At 44.2% G+C, this 22,162-nt stretch overlaps 2 protein-coding genes and 1 pseudogene across 4 annotated transcripts in view; 1 reads left to right on the plus strand and 2 right to left on the minus strand.

Moving 5' to 3' along the window:
- The window catches only part of zfpm1 (zinc finger protein, FOG family member 1), a 92,084-nt gene extending 85,130 nt beyond the window's left edge, over window positions 1-6,954 (minus strand). The window contains exon 1 of the mRNA XM_084452762.1: window positions 6,559-6,954. Coding sequence (XP_084308888.1) covers window positions 6,559-6,703 — 145 coding nt within the window. The 5' untranslated portion in view covers window positions 6,704-6,954. The remainder of the gene's footprint in view (window positions 1-6,558) is intronic.
- A 1,645-nt stretch (window positions 6,955-8,599) lies between these two features.
- On the minus strand, window positions 8,600-10,072 carry LOC311320896 (beta-1,3-galactosyltransferase 2-like; annotated as a pseudogene). Its single transcript has 2 exons — window positions 10,029-10,072; window positions 8,600-9,509 (listed from the first exon to the last, which is right to left on the minus strand). The product of its transcript is annotated as a beta-1,3-galactosyltransferase 2-like (transcript).
- Window positions 10,073-13,001: 2,929 nt separating this feature from the next.
- Window positions 13,002-21,319, plus strand: ces3 (carboxylesterase 3). Of its 2 annotated transcripts, XM_084452586.1 has the most exons (14): window positions 13,017-13,138; window positions 13,954-14,069; window positions 14,896-15,094; window positions 15,852-15,987; window positions 16,242-16,375; window positions 16,651-16,804; window positions 17,323-17,427; window positions 17,772-17,873; window positions 18,092-18,232; window positions 18,659-18,739; window positions 18,900-19,041; window positions 19,519-19,668; window positions 20,724-20,796; window positions 20,993-21,319. In XM_084452586.1, exons 2-14 carry the CDS (start codon window positions 14,015-14,017, stop codon window positions 21,177-21,179), a joined length of 1,659 nt encoding a protein of 552 aa, XP_084308712.1. In that variant the 5' UTR covers window positions 13,017-13,138; window positions 13,954-14,014; the 3' UTR covers window positions 21,180-21,319. The 2 variants fall into 2 exon arrangements, with proteins under 2 accessions (XP_084308711.1, XP_084308712.1); XM_084452585.1 differs by lacking the exon at window positions 13,954-14,069 and having other exon boundaries at window positions 13,002-13,138.
- Window positions 21,320-22,162: the final 843 nt, after the last annotated feature.

Here is a 22,162-nt window from a genome sequence, read left to right on the forward strand (position 1 = left end):
TAAGTTAAAAAATTTAAAAATTTAAAAACCTGTAAGCTGAAATGTGAAAATGGCAGAATTGGAAGCTGAACTGCATTACAGTACCTAAATAAGCTAAGAAATTAAACACATTGCTACAAAAGCTGGAAGATAAAAAAAATAAGCTGAAAGATGGAATGCATGATGGAATGTATAGCTAAAAACTGAAGCTGAAAACCTGGAGGCTAGGTTCTTAAATACTTTTTAACTTTTCAGCCTGAGTAGTTTCTTTGAACTGATCCTGTAGCTTGAAAGATGAGCAAGTTGTTTAAATTCAGTTTATTGACGCTTAGAGAGCATGCCTATTACGTAGAATGTCAAAGGGATGATGCATTAAGCAATTAGACCTCACTTCCTGTTTACATGGCGTTGCATTGTCGTTCAGTGGCGGCCATCTTAAATTGGGTCCATTCACCCTTAGAAAGCATGCATATTAAGTATAATGTTAAAGGTGTGATGTGTTAAGCAATGAGACCTCACTTCCTGTTTACGTGACATTGAGTTGTCAATGAGTGGCGGCCATCTTAAATTCTGCTTATTGACCCTTAGAGATCATGCATATTAAGTAGAGTGTCAAAGGGATGATTCTTTAAGCAACTAGACCGGGCCACTGACCTGCACCCAACAGTGAGTCTTGTGTGTGTGGGGGGGGGGGGGGGTCCAAATTCAAATCCTAACTGCCACTCTGAACATCCCTTCATTCAATGGAAAGGCCAATATCTTGACAACTATAAGTCACAGCTGCTGTTACAAAAAGTGGATATTTTCAAAAAACTAGCTGCCATTCTCTAAAAACTGAACATTCTGTAATAAAAGAGATGAAGAATATAGTAAACATGGCTAAATATAAAATGTTCTCTACCATCCTAGATTGAATCTCTTAGCTGTTAACAACCAACTGTATATGGAGACATGCACCATACACATACATGTGAATTTTCCGACCAATCCGACTTACGGTTTAAGAGGAGTTACTTTTCATATGTTTTGCCAAATTCTCAAGTTCCAGCCAAATCCATCAGGCAGAGACTATAGATTATTGAGGCAAATTCGTTCCCCATGAGAAAGACATAAGTATACCAAGTTTTAACGGGGTGGAAATGCCAGCATTTAGAAATTTACGTTTTGAATCGGTTACTATAGCATCACCTATGGATGAATCATGGTAATTCTTATTAGCATAATTACTCATGGCCTCTAGTTTCAACAGGCACATTTTTTGCCTTTTTCATCAAGGACCTTTTGAGTTATTTGACCAGGAAAAGATTAATAGTGGAAGTGGAAGAAGAAGAAGAAGAAGAAGAAGAAGAAGAAGGATACCAACAATAACAATAGGGTTCCTACTACAATAGGACCCCTAAATATTAGTCTACTGGTCAGGCTACAGTTAGGGCGACCAACATATTAATATTAGTCTACTGGTCAGTCTTCAGTTAAGGGTACCAATATATTAATATTCTACTGGTCAGTCTTCAGTTATGGTACCAGCTGCTGTGTGCTTGAGGAGGGGGCTCTGTGATGTGGTTACCAAGGTAACAGCCTGTACATGTCCTGTAGGTCAGTGTGAAGGCTTCACTAACCTCACTCTCGAGTACACAGACATGCACACACACACATACACACGCACGCCCACTCGCGCGCACACACACACAGAACAGTAATTAGGGCTAAAGTCAATAGTCAGTAGGTGTTGTGTTTTCCATAGACCATACGGTGCTTGGCGTTGGGGTCAGGGGTGCAACCGTTTACAACACTCTGGGGGGTGGGGGGGGCAGCACCGTAACTCACAGTGGCGTGCTACCCCCTTCCCCTCGGTAAACAGCAGGAAGAGGCAATAACTCATCCCCACACCAAACAGAAACAGTGTTTCCTGTGTTACCCTACCAGGCCACCCCCCCCAACGCCCAGCAGATACTGTACAGGGATACGGCTGGGGCTTTTACTCCTTATACACACACTGCTAACACTCATCAATCAATACAAAATTACACCAAAACTGCCAACACACACACACACGCACACACACGCAAACACGCAAGCACACATGCACACACACACACACACACACACACACACACACACACACACACACACACACACACACACACACACACAGACACACAGACACACAGACACACAGACACCAGACTGGGGTCTAAATGCTATTAAATTACTTATCGGTGGAACCAATGAGCTGATCCCGAAATGCAAGCTCCACCAGCCCAGAAAGGAAAGAGCACACCCCTCTCTAAGCAGAATCAACTCTCTGACTGCACTCCTCCTGGGTTCTCACCACACCCGGCACACCTTATCACTCACCATCTAATATCTTACTGAAGAATCAACAGCGGAACATCTTCTGCTGATGCACTACTTTTCTATCTCTCCGTTCTTTTCTCTCGTTCCTTCTCTTAGCAGCACAACTTATGCTCTTCTTTTTTTATCGCCCCTAAGAAAAAAAAAAAGAAAAAAAGAAAGACGCCAATCTCTAGATAATCATCAAGGAATACAAAAATTTCCCCACATCTCAGCGCTATCACACATGGCATCTACAGTGAGTAATATGTGGTATTAGTTTTAATTAAATTAATCAACGACAATGCTCATTAAGAGGAAAAAACTGAGGGCGGACCACACAAAAAAAGAAACAAAAGGGGAGAAGCAGAACGAGAGAGAGGGGGAGGAAAAGAGAGATAGGGAGATAAAGAGAGAGGGAGAGAGGCAGAGAGAGAGAGGAAGAGAGGGGAGAGAGAGAGAGAGAGAGAGAGAGTGAAATGCATTCACACCTATCATCTAATTATACAACAACATTAATCACATTAATGGTGGAACTGATTGCCAGGGTCCAGGCCTCTGTGTCTGCCTCAATGTGGGGTTTGTTATTGCAGAGCAGACCCAGCTCCTGCCTGTTCTTCCCTGATAACAACTCTAATCTCAGTGGGCGATCTTTATCTCCACCGGAGATCGGGCTCCAGGGCTTATCAAAAGTTCACATCCAGCTAAAAGCAGAACAAAGAAGAAAAAACACACAAGAAAACCACCAAGGTACTGCGGGAGAGTGTGTGTGTGTGTGTTGGCGGGGCGTATATATACAGAAATAAGTGTGTGTGTGTGTGTGTGGTTGGGGAGGGTGTGTGTGTGTGTGTGTGTGTGTGTGTGTGTGTGTGTGTGTGTGTGTGTGTGCGTGTGTGTGTGCTGCCTTTTCTGTCCTGGCTTGGGGAGAGATAATTAATTAATCTCTCAATTGTATAACTATAAAATGCCACATGATGGGAGGAATCAGGAGTGTGTCAGAGACCTTAGACAGAATGCCACAGAAGCTACATGGAGCATCCCAAACACCTCATCTAAATTACAAAACACCTCATCATTAATGAGAAAATTAACTTTCCCATAGCCGCCACTGGTCATTGTCTAGAATAAAGACCAAGGGTCACCGGGTTCATTCTCTGAGCTCTCCTACGTCATTGCTTACTTTGGGAGAGAGAGGGAGAGATAGAGAGAGTGGGGGGGGGGGTCTGTGTGCATTATTCATGTTGACCTCTGAGCTTTATCAGTGCTGTCACCAGACCGGCCGAGCAGCTGCTCTATCTAAAGATCTATCTGCGATCAGCAGGCCTTCTTATCAGCCGTGGCGATCTCTCTGGGCCTGAGAGCCACAGCCAGCCAGCTAGCTGCTGCTCCAACCCAACCCAGGCACATCACAATACACCCACCTACCTTCTCTCTCTGTTCCTGCTCCTCCTCCTCCTCTCCCCCACCTCCTTTCCTATCCTTATCTGCCCTGCCATCCCCCTCTTTCTGCTCTCATCATCCTATTCCTCTCCCTCCCTCTCTCTCTCCCCCTCTCTCTCTCCCTCTCTCTCTCTCTCTCCCTCTTTCTTTAAATCATCTAGAGATGCAGCCCCAGCTGGCCCGAAACAACAGCAGCAACGACAGCAACAACAATAATAACAACAACAACCACATTAACCACAACAAAAGCAGCAGTAGCAGCATCATCATGACAGAGAAGAGGTGAGCCAGATGTAATTATAATGCCAGCTCCATCCCCATCGCCTCCATCTGTCTCACGCTCCACACGTTATCAGGGGGTGGCGATCGCAGGCTGCCTTATCCTGTCCCTCATCTAAACCGCCCCTGGATCCAGCCCCACCGGGCCGCCTGCTTATCCTCCCATCGAGGAGGGACGGGCGCTATCGGCCCAGGAGATCTCCCCCGTTAGGTAGCGATGACGCACAAAAGACACAGACAAATATCTAGTCCTGCTTCTGGGCTGCCAGGGAGAGAACCCTGGAAACCCTGGACAAATGCACTGTTGTAATATTGTAGTAACACTATTACTGTACGAGTTGTTGCAATGACAGACATTGTAACAAGCGGTGTAATAGATAATTTATTACATGGTTATTACACTACACTCTCGGATTACTATGGGTTATTAGGCCGAAGGAGAGTAGTTAGTAATACTTTTTAACACAGTAATAACTACCATAAAAATGATAATGTCTAGTGTTACAACTGGTGACAAAGAAAGAAAGAAAGAAAGAAAGAAAGAAAGAAAGAAAGAAAGAAAGAAAGAAAGAAAGAAAGAAAGAAAGAAAGAAAGAAAGAAAGAAAGAAAGAAAGAAAGAAAGAAAGAAAGAAAGAAAGAAAGAAAGAAAGAAAGAAGAGAAAAGGAGGGAGAAAGGGTGTGAGTTCATTTGTGGACATTACTAAAACAACATAGTGGATGCAATCAAGCCCCTGAGTATTTATCACCTCGCTCACTCACTCCTTGATCAAAATGTCTGCCAAGGCACAAGAGAATCATGGGACTCTGCTGTGCCACGTTTGGGGGGGGGGGGGGGGGCATGGTGGAATAGAGGCACAGATAAAGAGAAAGGCCATGACACCCCAGAGACAGGCCGGCCCAGTCTCCAGCCCTGCGTTCTTATCTGCTCCAGAGTCTGGGTTCCATCCACAGCCCTCTCTCCCTGCAACACAGCGGCTAGGCTCACATGATCGTATGGGAGGCAGATATGTAGAGAGGAAGTGACGAATATTGGCTCTGTATGTGTACTGTAGCAATCAGACACATCACTGTATTATGACATAATTGTTGCAATGGCATCTGGCTGTGAACTTGGTTGATGTTGGGGGTATTTCCTTAAGTGAAAACAACATTTTGAAAATGTTTAAAGCTTTTTGCAGGACTTGTCTCTCTCATGGCACGTTGCTGTGGAGCCAATTGGCCCCAATGGTATGACTTCCTATCCTAATAGCCCACATTTGGATAGTAAGTTAGGAGCGCGCTTTTTACGCACATTGCGTATGCTAATGTTGCCTTGTCGTGAGGTGTCTCATTCCTTTTAAAGCATCGCTCTTTTTTTTTTCTTTTTTAAAAAGGCCATTCGACTCAACCTCCAAGATATTGCTACTGTCTCTATCTCAGCGAGGCATCTCTGCTGGATGAAGAACTGAAAAAGTGCCTGGCACCAGAGCAAGACGAGTTCTCAGTAGCGTGCAGCCACAGTGAAAGAGGGGGTGTGGGTGTGTATGAGAGAGAGAGGGGGGGTGGGTAGTGTATTATTAATATTTTTTATCAAGACTAAGATCACGCCGTTGCGATAAGCCTTCACACATTTCATAAACAGGAAGAGTTCGTCAAGCACGGAGACCAACCAAGCATCAGACCTAAGAGAACCCTTTCAACCGGACGCCCAGATGCATCATAGAGTTAAAAGGATAGATGAAAAAAGATCCATTTGTAAGGAGCTATCAGCAGGCGAGATCAGCCAGGAGCGCTATCTGACGCCCCATCTCGGGAGGGAGAGGAGAAGCCAGGGGAAATGCAACGCCAGCCTCACTGCTGCCTCAGACAGAAAACAAATAAAAAAGATCCAATTTTCATCCTTATCGCGGTTGAGATCGGATCGCTGTTTATCTGTGTTCACATCGCCTTTTTCAGAGAACAGTGACGTTTCCACAACAGAATTAAACAGGAAACTACGGCTTCAGCTCAGTTGCCATGGGACAAACCGTTTTCGGTTTAAAGAAAAAAAAGAAAAACTTCTACTTATCTTTTCGTTTATCCGGCTAAAATGACATGTTTCTCATATGAGATTGGACACTAAACACCCTATTGTTAAAATGCATTAAAATTGTATAAAAGCCAAGAATAGGCCAATGCATTTCTGCATTAACGAGTTGCCCCGTAGCCTACCTTACTTATTTATAGTGAACTGGGAAAAACTGTAAGAGTTGGTCATGTCAGTTGATATTAATAGATCTAAGTGGGCTGGCATCGCTATGATCAGTTACCATCACTATAAACAGGCTATGCCTATAAATACATGTATCAAATTATTGGAAAACAATTAATGCTGCGACTTGATAGACAACTTTACAGGTGAGCCACGAAAAGAATCCCTTAATTATAAGAACCCGATGGACGGATATCCTAAAAGGCAGCCGTCAGATAGGCTATATCATAACTACGCGTATGAACAACTACCTAATTAGAAAATTGGGTATACATTCAATAGACTATATCCTTACGTTTGATCTGCCTGGGTTTGCTCTGCTTTCTCCGGGACATGGCTTTCCCCGCTGGTCCTCGATCCGCAGAAGAGAAGTGATCTTCCCACGAAGAACTAGGAGTGAAACGCAGCTCGATCTCCGTCCGGAGATATCCGCATGACATGCACTTTGAGATGATTTGACACGAGAGCTACCTGTGGATAACTTTGGTTACTTTTCGATGCCTCCTCCTCGCAGACTTGCGCTCCCCTCGAGTCCTTCCAACGCTGGCTTGTGGTGACTTCACCACCACCGTCGGGATGTCAGTGACCACGATTATGCCACCCCGTAGATGATAACATGAATCGTCGGCGCTGCGTAAAGGTCAATGTGCTTTTGTTTTCGTGCTTCTGTTAAGTTTCCCCCCCGATCCTATTCGCTCTGTTACTGGGAAAGCCGTTTCAATGAAGCTTGAGCTACACAGTACATTGAACCACAGTTAAGGAGCGCTGGTACGCCCCGGGAACGCCCCCTACGTCTGACGTGCAGAGTACGTGCCAGTGATGGGCGTATGCACCGTGGTCTGTCCATAATAATCAGTTCATATTATGGAGATGGGGAAGTTGACGTTGATCCTCTTGGGAAGTCCAGGAAATATACATACATTTTATTATTGTATGTTTTTTTTAATCGTTTGTCCTTGTATCAATCTATCTAGTAAGATAAGCATATCTGAAATAATCAAAAAATGTGGTTTGAATTCACATTGCCCATATTATTCAACTCCTATGAATTAGGCTACTTTAACAGGAAACGGATGTCTGCAATAAAAGCTATGAAGGACAAATTAATGAGAGAGAATGCATACAGCATGGCTTGTGAGCCCTTTGGTGCAATGAAGACTGTACTATGTGCAGTCCCCTTTCAGTTCACTCTACTGCAATGATGTTCAGAATCCACATGATCAATGAACTCCCATGTAGCATAGTATTCAGTAACACTTTAGAATAACCCTTGTTAATAAACCTCAATAAACCACTCTGAACCATCTGTTCATAGTCTGTTCAACATTTACAAATCATTCTAACAACATTTTTAAATGTTAGCAAGCTATTTATGAACATGTTTCAAATTATATTCTAATGGCTTATAAGATAATTTATAAGGTAGCCTATATGATAATGGTCTGCTCACATATAATAAATGATTCATAAATTACTAATCAAAAAGTTTTAAATTATTTACTAATGATTTGTATAAGGTATGTGATAATGCTCTGCTCACCATTTATAGGTCATTATTAATACACTTAATTGCATTGTGAATTCATAAATCTTAGCACATGTAGTAATACCTCAGTTGAGGCTTAATACAGGTCTGTAGAAACCATTTATTAATCATTAGTAAGGTTCTTTGCAAGGATTGATCTAAAGTACACTATCTACCGTATATATTATAGACATTTATAAATGAGACAATACTCAGGGACATACTGTACTATAGAAACAATTTACTAGAAATAATGTTTTTGCAAACTCATTAAAATAATAACATGTTGTAAGACTTATTCTATACAACATATGTGCTTAAATACATAGATAATGATAATTTTCTTAAGTTAAATTTACTACAAATGACAATGTAAATGTTACAACTATCAATAAGCTTAGTGAAATTTAAACAATGAAACAAAAGTGTCTCATTACATTTTCACCAAAAAAGGTTTTCCAGGAATAAAGATTACACATTAAATTACATTATTGCTCTATCCCATTAAATTCCATTCAAATTGTAGTTGGAAATCGTTTTGTATTTCACAAACAATTATATGGTCAATATCTGCACCAAAATAATACTTGAAAAAATGTATTGATCAAAAGGGCAGAATGACTGCTGCAATGATCCACACTAGATACGGTAGTTTTCTGCTAAATTCACTGCTTCCATCTAGTGGCCAATTTGTGAAACGTACATGTAGCCTACAACGTACATGTACTAAAAGTGGTGGTGTCAAATGTGTGTGTGTGTGTGTGTGTGTGTGTGTGTGTGTGTGTGTGTGTGTGTATGTGGTCTACAGTCGTCAGGGCGATCCAGGTCTCTGGAAGTCCTCCCAGACTGCCAGCAGGTCAGTCACATTGTTCATGACAGTTGTTATAGCAAAAGAGTAGTCACAGCTGTTGTTACCATAGCGATTGTGCAGTTTGAAGACGGTTGAGCTAGGCGGGAAACTCACTACAATCCCCAAGTAGTGCAGACACATCCCCAGGTAGACATCTTCTATAGAAATGGCTCCTGTTTGGATGCCTCTAGCATTTTTTCAGCAAGATCCCTAGAAAAGACATAGCCGTTTCCTATTGGGTAAGGTGATGTCTGGGCTGGGATAAAGCCCTCAGGGAAAGTACCACATGAAGGAGGGGTGTCGGCCTGCATTGGTGTTGACCCTCATAATGCTGCTGATGTAGTCCCTCCAGGGCGTGTCCGGGGCAGCCAGCATGCTGACCAGGTTGCGCACGTTGAGGAACATGTCTGAGTCCACCTTCATGGCGAAGGAGGCTTGCGGGCAGCGCGCGGCCAGCCACTCCAGCATCACCATGGTCTTGATGGTCAGGTTGAAGTAGCTGTCCAGGAAGTCGCCCTGCAGCAGGTCGTGGTGCTCCAGGCTCTCCAGCAGCACCTCCTCCTGCTGCCTCTCCGCCCCAGCTCCACTGGGCATGCCCAGCAAGAAGAACACGCACACTGTCCGGCCCAGGACCACACCCTCCTTCCCCCAGGTGTCACGGATCACCCGTCTAGACGCCGGGCTCCCCCTCCCCCCCTGTAGAGCAACAGGCAGCAGAACCAGGAAGTGGGCTTGGGTTTGCGCCCCCAGCGGCTCGTCCAGAAGGAAGCTGTAGTTCTGTGGATAGACATCTCTCCCTGGTTTCCACTGGTCAGAGGCCGAGGATCTAAAGGCCGGCCATATGTGGGTCAGCCAGTGCTGGCCGGAGCTGCTGATGCACAGTATGGCAGAATGAGAAGCAGGCTGGTGTAGAGGATGGCCAGAGCCACGGTTTGGAAGAGAAGGACCAGGAACAGGACACAGGATCCTCAGGTTCTCACTCCTGTCATGGTTTAGAATCGAGGAAGGTGAAATACAATGCTAGAGGAGAGGAGAGCAGAGAAGAAGACAGAAGAGAAAGGAAAAGAACAGAAGAGAAGAGAAACAAAACAGAACAGAAGAGAGAACAGAACAGAGGAGAAAACAGAACAGAAGCACTTGGTCTGCGTGTTGGTGACGCCAGTTAACATTAGCCATATCATTACCGTGATGACAGTAGTCTAGGAAAACCTTTTATCTCTTCCTTAATCCCCTCAGCCCCGTCAGCTACTATGCTCCTGTCACTTCAGCTACGATAGATGCGAATGTCACAAAACAAAAGTACTATTTTATGTGTACATGCACATGTGTATGCATAAGTGTATTCTGACTTTCTACTGTATGAATTATATGTAAGTCAGAATAAACATACCTGTTGTTTCCTGTCACACTTATGTTCACACTGAGAGGCTCCATAAGATGAAAGCTGTGTGCGTTAGTCAGACGGACGGACACCTGGTGATCTACTCCAGGGTGTAGGAGACGTATTTGTCAAAGCGTAATCCATGAGTGGGACCCACGGTGGCGTACTGTAGCTGCCCACCGGGGACCAGGGTTGAAATCCTGTCTGGCCGGGTCCCCGTAGGGAGTGGACGGTTACTTTAACTCAGCTTGGGGACTCGTTGCACCACAGCGACCCCTGCAGGTGTCGGAGTTACAGCAACAGGCACTGAGGGAGTCAGGAAGCTCCCTCTTTCGGGTCGCTGACCAGCAGGTTTGGGTGACTGGTTCTCACTAACTAGGCCGGGGATGATTTGACACTAGGTCAGGTAAATTCTATTGGGAGAAGCCTAATCCTAAAGATCATTGTGTCTAATGGACACAATAATACAATAATACAGTAATACTCTGGCAGAAGGCATAACTAAGGGACGTCAAGAGCTTAAAATCTTACCTGTAAGGTAGAAAACAAACTGGACATGCACATACAGTAACTTACTGTCGATATGCTCTCAGGACGTCCAAGAATATAGTGTACAAATACCGTGTTTTGTTAGGGTTTGGTGGTGGACGGACGACCCAAATGCAGGATGGGGGCAGGCAGTGGAGGTTCAAAAGGTTTAATCCAAAAATAGCAACAAACAAACAGGAACACTGGGAGCAACGCATTAACATCGACAATGGACCGACAAGGACAAAGGGAAACATGAGGGCTTATATACACAGGGAGAACAATCAAGGAATGAGGTGCAGGTGAGCGACAAGACAGCGAGACACAGGTTTATTTGTTCCCTGCACAAGGGCTGGGAACAAAGGAACCAAACTAAAACATAGAACATCAACAGGGAGCACCAAACTGGAGGGAACACAAACACAGAGAACACCAGGGCAGGGAAGACTAGGAAGGGAATAGGGAGCAAGGCTGGGACTGGAAATGGGACTGGGCTAGAAACTAGGGGCATAAAACTAAAACTGGGACTGGGACTAGAGCTGAGGGGCTGGGAACAGATGGAGGGACTAGCAGGGACTAGAGGGACGAGAGGGGAACTAGTGGTTAGAGCAGGGGCGGAGAGGACACACATTAACCACAGGGAAGACAGGACAATGAACACAAGACCACACACACAAGGAGGCAAAATAATACAAAGGTGACAATGTTCAGGCAAACATAATATGGTGACAGTAAGTAGCCTTGAGCACCAATGGTTCTCGGGGCTAGTGGCCCATAGGTATAATATGGTGACAAGGTGTAGACATATGTCTCTGGGGGGGTGACAGGGTGAGCAGGGGGAGCAGGGAGGAGGGCTGCAGCAGGTGAGCACGACCCCACGGGTTCAAGCTCAGGTGAGACGCGGAGCCATGCTGTACGCTCATTCACTGCAGCCTCTCCTTGCGCAGGACGTGCGCGGATGTGCTGGGGGCTGTGAGTCACTGAGAGGGGAGCCAGGGGCAAGAGTGGGGGGGAAAGGGGCACAGAGTCCAGGGGCAGGTTCAAGGGTCCGGGCTGGGAGCAGGGAAAGGCAGGACGGACAGACCAGGACCATAATAAGTTTGGGATTTAAAGTCTAATTGATAGATTTGGAGGGGCTATAAGCCTACTGAGTGATTTACAGAAGAGTGCATTAAAATCTAGTTCTGTTCAGGTTAAAAACATACTGTATTTTACATTGAAAACCCAGGGATGATCAATGAGGTTACAAGGGGTTTTAACCAAATAATCTACCTACCTAATGTAGTCACAGGCCAAAGGCTGACAACATTACACACATCAAAGCTGAGTTAGACATTATAACACCGTCACTGTCAGGCCTGTGACAATATACCCTCCAACACTATTGAAGGCTGTGTGGGCAGCATCACTGACTTGGCTAAAATGGTTGTCATGGCAAAAGTGCTGGAGACCAGCCTGCTGTCAGTGGGTGCTGAGGACAAGGTCACAGCACAGCTGTTTCAGGATGTTTGGGATTAAATAGGATCTGACTAACCTGATTTAACCCTTTGGCTTCTAATTTAGGCTACTCCTTTCAAGAAAAGAAAATCACCCCACGCACACACATAGACACAAACACGCACGCACATGCATGCGCACTCGCACACACACACACACACACACAGGTGTGTGTGTGATACTTACAGTACTTGTCTGTTATTCAAACTACTATATGTTGTTGTCAAGGTACAAACTGTAGCTTTTACTGTGAAGTACAGTATAATCAATTATTCAGAAATTGATTACAACTCAGAATTAAAGAAGTGTTTAAATTAAAAGATGATTATTTACAGTAGAACAATATCATCCCTGGCCAACGTTGCTTTTTTCGTAAGATAGCTATGTACTAGTGGCTTCACCCGCACAGTGACAGGTCTGAATCCCTTGAGAACAAGTCCCTGGTCTGAATCCCTTGAGAACTAGCTCTTTGTTATTGTCCTCTCCTCTTCTAATCTGTTCTTTTCCCTCTCACTTCCAATAAATTGTCCTTGTTTGACATTAGGAGCTATAAAGCTGTTGATCTATCCAGCCTGTACTGTTAGTAGGTGCAGAGCTTGTTTGCAGTGGGACTGACTGAGTGAGCACAGTGGAAGCAGGTCAAAGACCATGGTTTTGTAAGCAGGGGTCTCAGGCCTCTGGCTGTGTTAAACAGGTTTAATCAATGGAAATGTTGGTGGAATGCTCCTGCTGTGAGATAATGGAATTGTTGCTGAGATGGTAGTTTTGTAACGTGTGTGTGTGTGTGTGTATGTGTATGGTATGTGTGGTTCTGTGTGTGTATCATTATGTGTCTGTGTGGTTGTGCATGTGGTTGGGTGTGTGTGTATGTGTGCGTGTGTGTGTGTGTGCGCGTGTGCATGCGTGTATGTGTGTGTGTGTGTGTGTGTGTGTGTGTGTGTGTTCCAGGGGGAGGTCCTTGGTGAACACAGAGGTATTTGTTTGATAGTAAACTGAGAGGGTCTCTCGCTTTCCTCAGACAGTCATGATGAGAGCTGCTTTACAGACTTTCTGTCTCGCTGTCTCCTTCCTGGAGATCTCACTGGGAGCCCCAGGTAAGAAATTAGTATTTCATCCACATTAAAACCAGCAGATACATAAAGGCGACATTAGATTAATTTACACATAATCACATTTTGATTACCCACCTATAAATGACGAGCAATTAATTTGTAATTCCATTCTATTCTTTAGTTTTGAGAGTGTATACTCTTTGTATTACTACTACTTGGGAAATAATTAAGTAGTGTTTTGTTGTATTGAATGGTACAGTATGGTATCGTACTCTTTAGATATATCGTATCTAGGGTTGTCAATCGATTAAAAATTATCTAATGAATTACATGAACTGTAATTAATTCATCTAATTAATCACAATTAACCATATATAGTATTTTTTGCTGGGAAAAGTCCCCAAATAAAGATCTCAATTAAAATACATTACATTTTTGTGGCAGATGAGTAAAGCATTGAATAGACATTACAAAAGGTGGCTTTAGAGGTCAATATATTGTTTTATTAAAATATTATTTGAATTATTATTTGCAATATCGTGTTATGTGTAACATAACTATCAATCAATGAGCAACATATTCAGCTTGTGCCAATTCGTCCGTGGATTTTGGAAACTATTGTATGTCTTGATGACTGCCTATACAGTAGCTGCATTGGAAGTCATATTTTGCATCACTTCCATTAAGCCCTTAATTGTCTTCTACCATAATTTTGCGACTGAGTTTGTCAATTTGTCTGAGGAAGACCTAGCCTACTCATTCTGTCTGAGGAAGACCTAGCCTACTGTTGAATCTCTTTGTCTTTTATTATTGTCCTTGATTAGCTCTGCGTTGTGTTTTCTCGTTTCCAATAAAAGACTGACCCCCAATCTCTAGATATACCACACAGTCCAGTGACTCCTTTCTCAGGTGTTCCAAATGAATCTCTCCAACACGGGATTTGAGCCTCAGCAAAAGCGATTTATTACAGAAGGTATAACATACAAAAGACGATGGCATGCCTAATGTACAGTTGACCTCTCTGTATGCTGTCTGAACCCAAATCAAAGCACATACAACTGAATAGTGGTTTTAACACTTGGAGAAGGGGGGGGTGTCCCACACCCCCCTCCTTCCTTCTACACAAAGCTGTCTCTCTCTTCTCGAAAGACGGCCTTGAAGCAAAGATAGGATGAGGCGCCTGACGCCCCAGTATCTAAAACAGTCGGTGTTTGTACACCACATGTGAGCATGTCACCCTTGACCTAGGTAACATGTAAATCTGTCCGGTGGAGACACGTCCTCTCCCTATAACCAGGCTTACACATATTCAGATTAACATTTCTTGATACAGCCAGCTCTATACATTTTCATCACTACTCATTCTGTCTGAGGAAGACCTAGCCTACTCATTCTGTCTGAGGAAGACCTAGCCTACTCATTCTGTCTGAGGAAGACCTAGCCTACTCATTCTGTGCTGCCTGTTCTCTGTAGCTTACAGGGTCCGCCAGGCAAAATTGATCAATTAATATATATATTTATATACAGTGTATATGTAATTATATATATATATATATATATAATGTTGATTATTTGGCATTAATTAAATTAACATGTTCATTTTTGCATACAGTAATTAATAGATCTAATTAACGTGTTAAATTGACAGCCCTATATTGTATGGCATTGTATTGTATCTTATCGTATCATATGTTAGTATTGTAATGTATTATAGGCCTATATCCCTATATCAGCATTATGTATCATATCATGTTATGCTGCTCCTACTATCCAGTGTGCTGAATGTCCTGTCTCTCTAGCCGAGCCGAGACCGCTGGTCTCCCTGAAGGATGGCCGTGTCCGAGGGTCATACACCATGGCGAAGGGCATAGACAGGAGGGTGCAGCAGTACCTGGGGATCCCCTTTGCCCGGGCCCCCGTAGGGCCCCTGCGTTTGGCTGGCCCCCAGCCCCCCGAGCCCTGGGAGGGAGAGAGAGACGGCACACAGCAGCCTCCCATGTGAGACCTTTTCACCTCTGAACCCCATCACATGGCGCAACAGCCAGGATGGCATTGACCCTAAGATCACTCAACTCTGCCCCTGTTTCTCTCTCTCCCTGTTTCTCTGTTTCTCTCTCTCTCTCTCTCTCTCTGTTTCTCTGTTTCTCTGTTTCTCTGTTTCTCTGTTTCTCTCTCTCTCTCTCTCTCTCTCTCTCTCTGTCTCTCTCTCTCTCTCGCTCTCTCTCTCTGTTTCTCTCTCTCTCTCTCTCTCTCTCTCTCTCGCTCTCTCTCTCTGTTTCTCTCTCTCTCTCTCTGTTTCTCTGTTTCTCTCTCTCTCTCTCTCTCTCTGTTTCTCTGTTCTCTCTCTCTCTCTCTCTCTCTCTCTCTCTGTTTCTCTGTTTCTCTCTCTCTCTGTTTCTGTTTCTCTTTCTCTGTTTCTCTGTTTCTCTCTTTCTCTCTTTCTCTCTTTCTCTCTTTCTCTCTTTCTCTCTCTCTCTTTCTCTCTCTCTGTCTCTCTCTCTCTCTCGCTCTCTCTCTCTCTCTCTCTCTCTCTCTCTCTCGCTCTCCCTCTCTGTTTCTCTCTCTCTCTCTCTCTCTATTTCTCTGTTCTCTCTCTCTCTCTCTCTCTCTCTCTCTGTTTCTCTGTTTCTCTGTTCTCTCTCTCTCTCTCTCTCTCTCTCTCTGTTTCTCTCTCTCTCTCTCTCTCTCTCTCTCTCTCTGTTTCTCTGTTCTCTCTCTCTCTCTCTCTCTCTCTCTCTCTCTGTTCCTCTGGCAGGTGTATTCAGAACCCAGCGATTGCTGTACAGGTGTCTAAGATCATGTCTATGGACTACACCCCCCCTGCAGTGTCTGAGGACTGTCTGTACCTCAATGTTTACACTCCAGCAGATGCCACCACAGAAGGACTACCAGTGAGTTCAGCTCATTCACACACTCATACACTTACCAGTGACCTTCCCCCCCTTTCGCTAGATGAGTAAGAATCTACGATAATGAAAAGTTAGGTGCTTTCAAGGAAATGACAATAAGCGTGTGTGTTGTATTTCAACTAAGGAGTCTAGTTCAACCGAATAAGATAAGGTTTCTGGGGATGGTGGTCAGGATGAATGAGTCCAGTATTTCCAGGGATGGTCAGTGAACAACAGGCCACTGTGTTTGGTACCAGGTGCTGGTCTGGATCCATGGAGGGGGCCTAGCAATGGGGGCGGCCTCGCAGTTCGATGGATCTCCACTGGCCGCCTACGAGAACATAGTGGTGGTCATCATCCAGTATCGGCTCGGCATTCTGGGATACCTGAGGTGTGATGTCATGTGACATATTAATCTGTTTCAAGTGTCAATGTTTCCCTTTTGCTCTTAGTGAAATGTGAAATTTGCTTAACTATGTACTATCAACAAATTGATATGCCACAACCTGTTAAGGTTAGGGTTGGGTAAGGGATGGGTTAAGGTAAGGTCAGTGGTTGGTTAGTTTAAAGTTTACTGTTATTTGAGCATTTACAGACAATCTAAAAGGGGGCCCATCAAATAAAGTCTTGCCCATAAAAGTGTATTTTCCCCGTTTCTGTTGGAAGCACGGGGGACAAGCATGCCCAGGGTAACTGGGGCTTCCTGGACCAGGTGGCCGCTCTGAAGTGGGTGCAGGAGAACATCGGCAGCTTCGGAGGAAACCCTCAGTCAGTCACCATCGCTGGGGAGTCGGCCGGGGGCATCAGTGCTTCCATCCTGGTAAAGAAGACAACCGCAGCACAGGCTCCGACTGGACAGTAGCTCTCAGGGATCTAGAGATATTATAGACACACTTTAGTCAACACCCCAAGCATGTAATACGAAACAGATTTTTTTTTTTTTTTACTTTAGTTATTTAGCAGAGGTTTACAGGAGAAATGAGGATTAAGTGCCTTGCTCAGGTGTACATCAACAGATTGTTGTATTTACTCGTCTTAGGTATTACACCAGCAACCTTTTAATGACTCTTAACCGCTGTGCTACCTGCCACTGTGCATTTTCCTGTCCCACATTAGTAAACACTCAAACTGAATGGTAAGCAAGTACTGCTTCAAATATAGGCTCTGCATCACCATTATTACCATACCGTACGCACATTATATACCATTATTACATATTCAATGGATTACGATGATTGTAACTCATATGAACATTATATATATATAATGTTTAATGTATAAGGTTTCTTACACTAAATAGTATCAATAATCTGATATCTCTCTCTCCTGCCTGAACAGACTCTATCTCCGTTTGCGAAGGGCCTGTTTCACAGAGCCATTTTCCAGAGTGGGGTGGCAACGCTTGGCACCTACACTACGAACGACCCCCTGGTCCAGGCAAAGGTATGGTATCAGCACCTTCCAACACAGGTTACTTTCACAGAACCGCCTGAGATAGATACTTTCAATTTTTGGGACAATATTATTTTTATTTTTATTTTTTTTTGCCAAAATGTACAGTGTGTGAATAAGTGTAGTGGTAAATTTGCAATATGTTATTATTGGAATAGAAAAATCAGCTCACAGACCAGGTATTGATCCAAATATAAAGTGTGATGAAGATAGCAAAATGAACTAGAGTAATAAAGCTGTATGTATGGTATGGTATGGTATGGTATGGTATGGTATGGTATGGTATGGTATGGTATGGTATGGTATGGTATTGTAACTGGGTTGTGTGTGTCCAGATGGTGGCCAACCTTACAGAGTGTGAGTTCACAGACACAGAGGGGCTGGTCATGTGCCTCAGGGAGAAGACTGAGGAGCAGCTGGTGGAGGCAACAAAAAAGGTAACCTTCAGTTTTCATGAAGATGTCTGCGCATTCATAATGCATGTTTGATGGCTCAAAATATTCTCCTTGTGATAGCAGTGGTTTAGTCCTTTCAATGTTTCCTGATCCACAACAACACATATTTCCTTCATGTTCAGACTGGAATTCCAACAGTAGCCACAAGATGGCGGTATGACACCGTGCTGGGCCACTGAGCTACCGTATCTGTGTTTCAGATGAGGTTCTACCTGGGGGCGGTGGTGGACGGGGTGTTCCTGACGGACCTCGCAGAGGAGCTGCTAAAGAGGAAGGAAATGATGAAGGTCCCTGTGTTGTTGGGAGTGACCAACCATGAGTTTGGCTGGATCCTCCCTCAGGCAAGTGCTCTTTCAGCTTCTTCTGGGGTAGAGACACACCTCTATTCCAATGTCTCTTCAGTAGAGACACACCTATACCTCTATTCTAGTGTCTCTTAGAGACACACCTCTATTCCAGGGTCTCTTCAGTAGGCCAGAGAAACACCTCTAGGCTATTCCAGGGTCTCATCATCAGTATATTTTATCATTCTCAACCTTTAAACTCAGAAGTGAAGCTCCCTGGAGTTCAGTCTGTTGTATTTCTTAGGTCATGCTTACATTTGTAGCATATGACAGGGCAGGTTTCGAACCAACAGCCCGCTGCTATGCAGCCAGGCACACCGCCCACTGCGCCAAACAGGGATAGCCCATTTGGGGAAAGGAAGGGGGGTGGAGTGGTCTTCTCAAGGTCTCTACGCAACAAAATTATCTTGTGTTTGTTGATAGACGTTTGCTCCGCCTGGCTGGGACAAAGGCATGGACAGGGAGAAGATCATGTCAATGATGGCCCTCTTCTATCCACAAGGGGTGAGCTCATCTTCATCATCTCCGTCATCCTCATCTCTTCATCATCTGTTCCTGTTTTCAGCCTAACGCTGTTGAGAAGATGCATCTACTTTGCAGTGTTGAAATTCACCCCCGTAGCTGACCCCTTTTCCCTGTTCTGCGTTTCCATGGCACCCTATAGGCCTCTGGTGCCAACCAGCTGGTGGCGGATGAGTACCTGAAAGATGCCAAAACACCCGAAGACCTCCGAGACGGGTTCACTGACATGCTGAGTGACCTGTTCATGGTCATGCCTGTCATCAAGGTGGCTGGTTACCACAGAGGTCAGTCCTCACCTGAGATAGGAAAAATAACCTCTCTGGTCAGGATTAAACCCTAGTTTCCTGAATGACCATCAGGATTAAAAAAAATATATATATATTGAAGAAGGCAAGGTTGACAACAACCTACAGTAGGCTACAGGCAAGAATTAAAACATGACGGCGTGTATAGGTAGGCCTAAGCTTGGACATTTCTAGCGAGCGTGGCCATAGTGATTGGTGAGTTTGTTGTCATTGTCATGAGGTGTGAGATGATAGCAGGCAAATACAGGTTCGACTTTATTAACACATAAAGGGGAATTCCACATTTTAAATTTAGGTTAAATTGCTGATTTGTTGAAAAACATGGAATTGACCCTAAAGAGTGTCAGTCCATCAGAAGGAGAATCATACTCTAGGTTGTGGGTTCAAAATCTACCACAACAAAAACTACAGTATATTCAGATACACTGATAATCCTGTGTACTGTCCTGTCTTTAGATGCAGGAGCCCCAGTCTACATGTATGAGTTCCAACATCGTCCTGAGGTGCACAAGCTGACTAGACCCGCCTTCGTCAAGTCTGACCACGCAGACGAACTGGGCTTCATGTTCGGGGCGTGCTTCTGGAATGCACATATCAAGATAATAGGTATTACAGTATAGGAGTCAGCTGCATAGAAGAACCTTCTGAAAAAAGGTTCCAGATAGAATCCTTTTCATGTCCGTAAGGTGTTGTTTGGAACGATAAAATGGTTCTTTCTGACCCGAAAATGGTTCTTCCCGGAATCATACTGAAAAGGGTTCCATTTGGAGATCCAGTGAGAGTAATTTCTGACAGTGAGAACATAAATGACATATACTATATGTTATCTACTTATAACATTACATTACACTACATTACAGTCATTTAGCAAACACTTTTATCCAAAGCGACTTAGAATAATTGCATTTGACGTAGGTAGTTAGTGAACTATACTCGCCAGAACCCACAAGTGCATCTCCTTTTAAACAAGTGACTTAGAGCATAATCTAGTGTTGAAGCCAAAGTGGATCCTGGTAGTACTTCTTGAAGAGGAGAGTTTTGAGCCTGCGGCAAAAAATGAGCAGCGACTCGGCTGTCCTGACGTCAGTGGGCAGTTCATTCCACCACTTTGGAGCCAGGACAGAGAAGAGCTGTGACTATGCCGACTGACTGCAGGGGCCTTGGAGTGACGGGGCAATCAATCGCCCCAAGGTAGCAGAGCGTAGTGGTCGTGAGGGGGTGTAGGGCTTGACCATGGCCGGGAGGTACAGTACAGTAGGAGGGAGCTGTTTCTTTCGTTGCCCTGTAGGCTAGCGCCAGAGTTTTAAACTGGATGTGAGCTGCTACAGGGAGCCAGTGTAGAGAACGGAGAAGGGAAGTTGTGTGGGAGAAATTGGGGTGGTTGAATATCAGGCAAGCGGCAGCTTTCTGGACAAGCTCCAGAGGTTTAATGGCTGACACCGGGGGCCCAGCAAGGAGGGAGTTGCAGTCCAGGCGGGAGATGACCAGGGCCTGGATGAGCACCTGCACTGTTTCATCAGTGAGGAAAGGGAGAATCCTCCTGATGTTGTAGAGCAACAATCTGCAAGAGCATGTAACGGATGTGATATGTGCTTAGAATGACAGTTGGTCATCCAGTGTCACACCCTAACTGATCCAATCTACTGTACTTCCCCTTTCAGGCACCATCACAAAGGAAGAGGAGAAACTGTGTAGGACGATGATGTCATACTGGGCCAACTTTGCCCGCACTGGGTATGAGCATACATACTGTACACCCAGACCCAGCTATGCTGACCTTTGTATTCAAGGGTAGAGAGAATAGTAAACTTCATATTCACCCAACTCAATCACATCTTGGAACTAGGAATGTTCCTCGGGCTACTTTAAACCAGTGAGCCTGGCCGATTCAGGACGTCATTGTAATTAAGAATGTGTCTGATCCCCTCAGCTCTCCCAACGGCGCCGGGCTGCTGCAGTGGCCCCTGTATGGCCAGAACCAGGACTTTATGGAGCTGGGTCTGACCCAGACAGTGGGGCAGATCCTGAGGAAGGACAAGGTCCACTTTATGACGGTCACCCTCCCTCAGAGGATGGCCAGCATGGCGGCAGCTCCCCCTGCTAGTGTGGGAAACTGACCGGATACTGTGTGGAGAATCTGATTCTAACCCAATGCCTCTATAACATCTAGTGTGACGCTGTAGCATATAAGTAGCCTATGATTTGTGATCTATTTATCTTTTTTCTGTCTGTGTAAAAGACTAACCTAATGGCATGCTGAAAACATTGTGTGCTTGTCTTTATTGTTGTCGTGTGTGACTGTTTTAGTAATTGAAAGTGCCTGAGACATCAATACAGAGGGAAAGAGCTGAGGTGAAGAATACATTAGTTCTGATACACGTTGGAGCACTATGAACACCAACTAAATACTGTACATCTGCTATCACTCCAGCTTAGCTCATCCAATTAACTTATCTGCTAGTCTTGATACCTGTTGGAGCAATCAGTAATTGGCCCTTTAGTCCAGTTGTATGTCCATCTCCCTTCCAGAACATAGCAGACTTGGTTTGGCTATTGTTTGCAAGCTAGCTCGCTACTACACTTGCCCACTAATGTTGGGTAAAGATGAGCAACGGCAAAATAATTCTAGAGTAGGCTGGCAAGAGGTAATAGTTCAGTGTTTGTATCAAGGCAGCCACACTAATTTGTTAATGAGCAGACAAGATAATTCCATAGTAGGCAGCTGGGGGCGGGGTTCTATTCGGAGCAATTTCTACATAGGCCATATATGTGATACATGCATATGATATATATATATACACAGGGTGGAGGGTGGACAGACAGAGGGTAGCTCATTTATGTGTTAGATATGTGCCCACATGTAATATATATATACATACATACATACATACATACATACATACATACATACATACACACATACACACACACATACACACATACACACATACACACATACATACATACATACATACCTACATACCTACATACATACATACATACATACATACATACAAACATACATACATACATACATACATACATACATACATACATACATACATACATACATACATACATACATAGGCTTTAAACATAT

The sequence above is a fragment of the Borostomias antarcticus genome, assembly GCF_949987555.1.
Source record: "Borostomias antarcticus genome assembly, chromosome: 18".
Lineage (NCBI taxonomy): Eukaryota > Metazoa > Chordata > Actinopteri > Stomiiformes > Stomiidae > Borostomias > Borostomias antarcticus.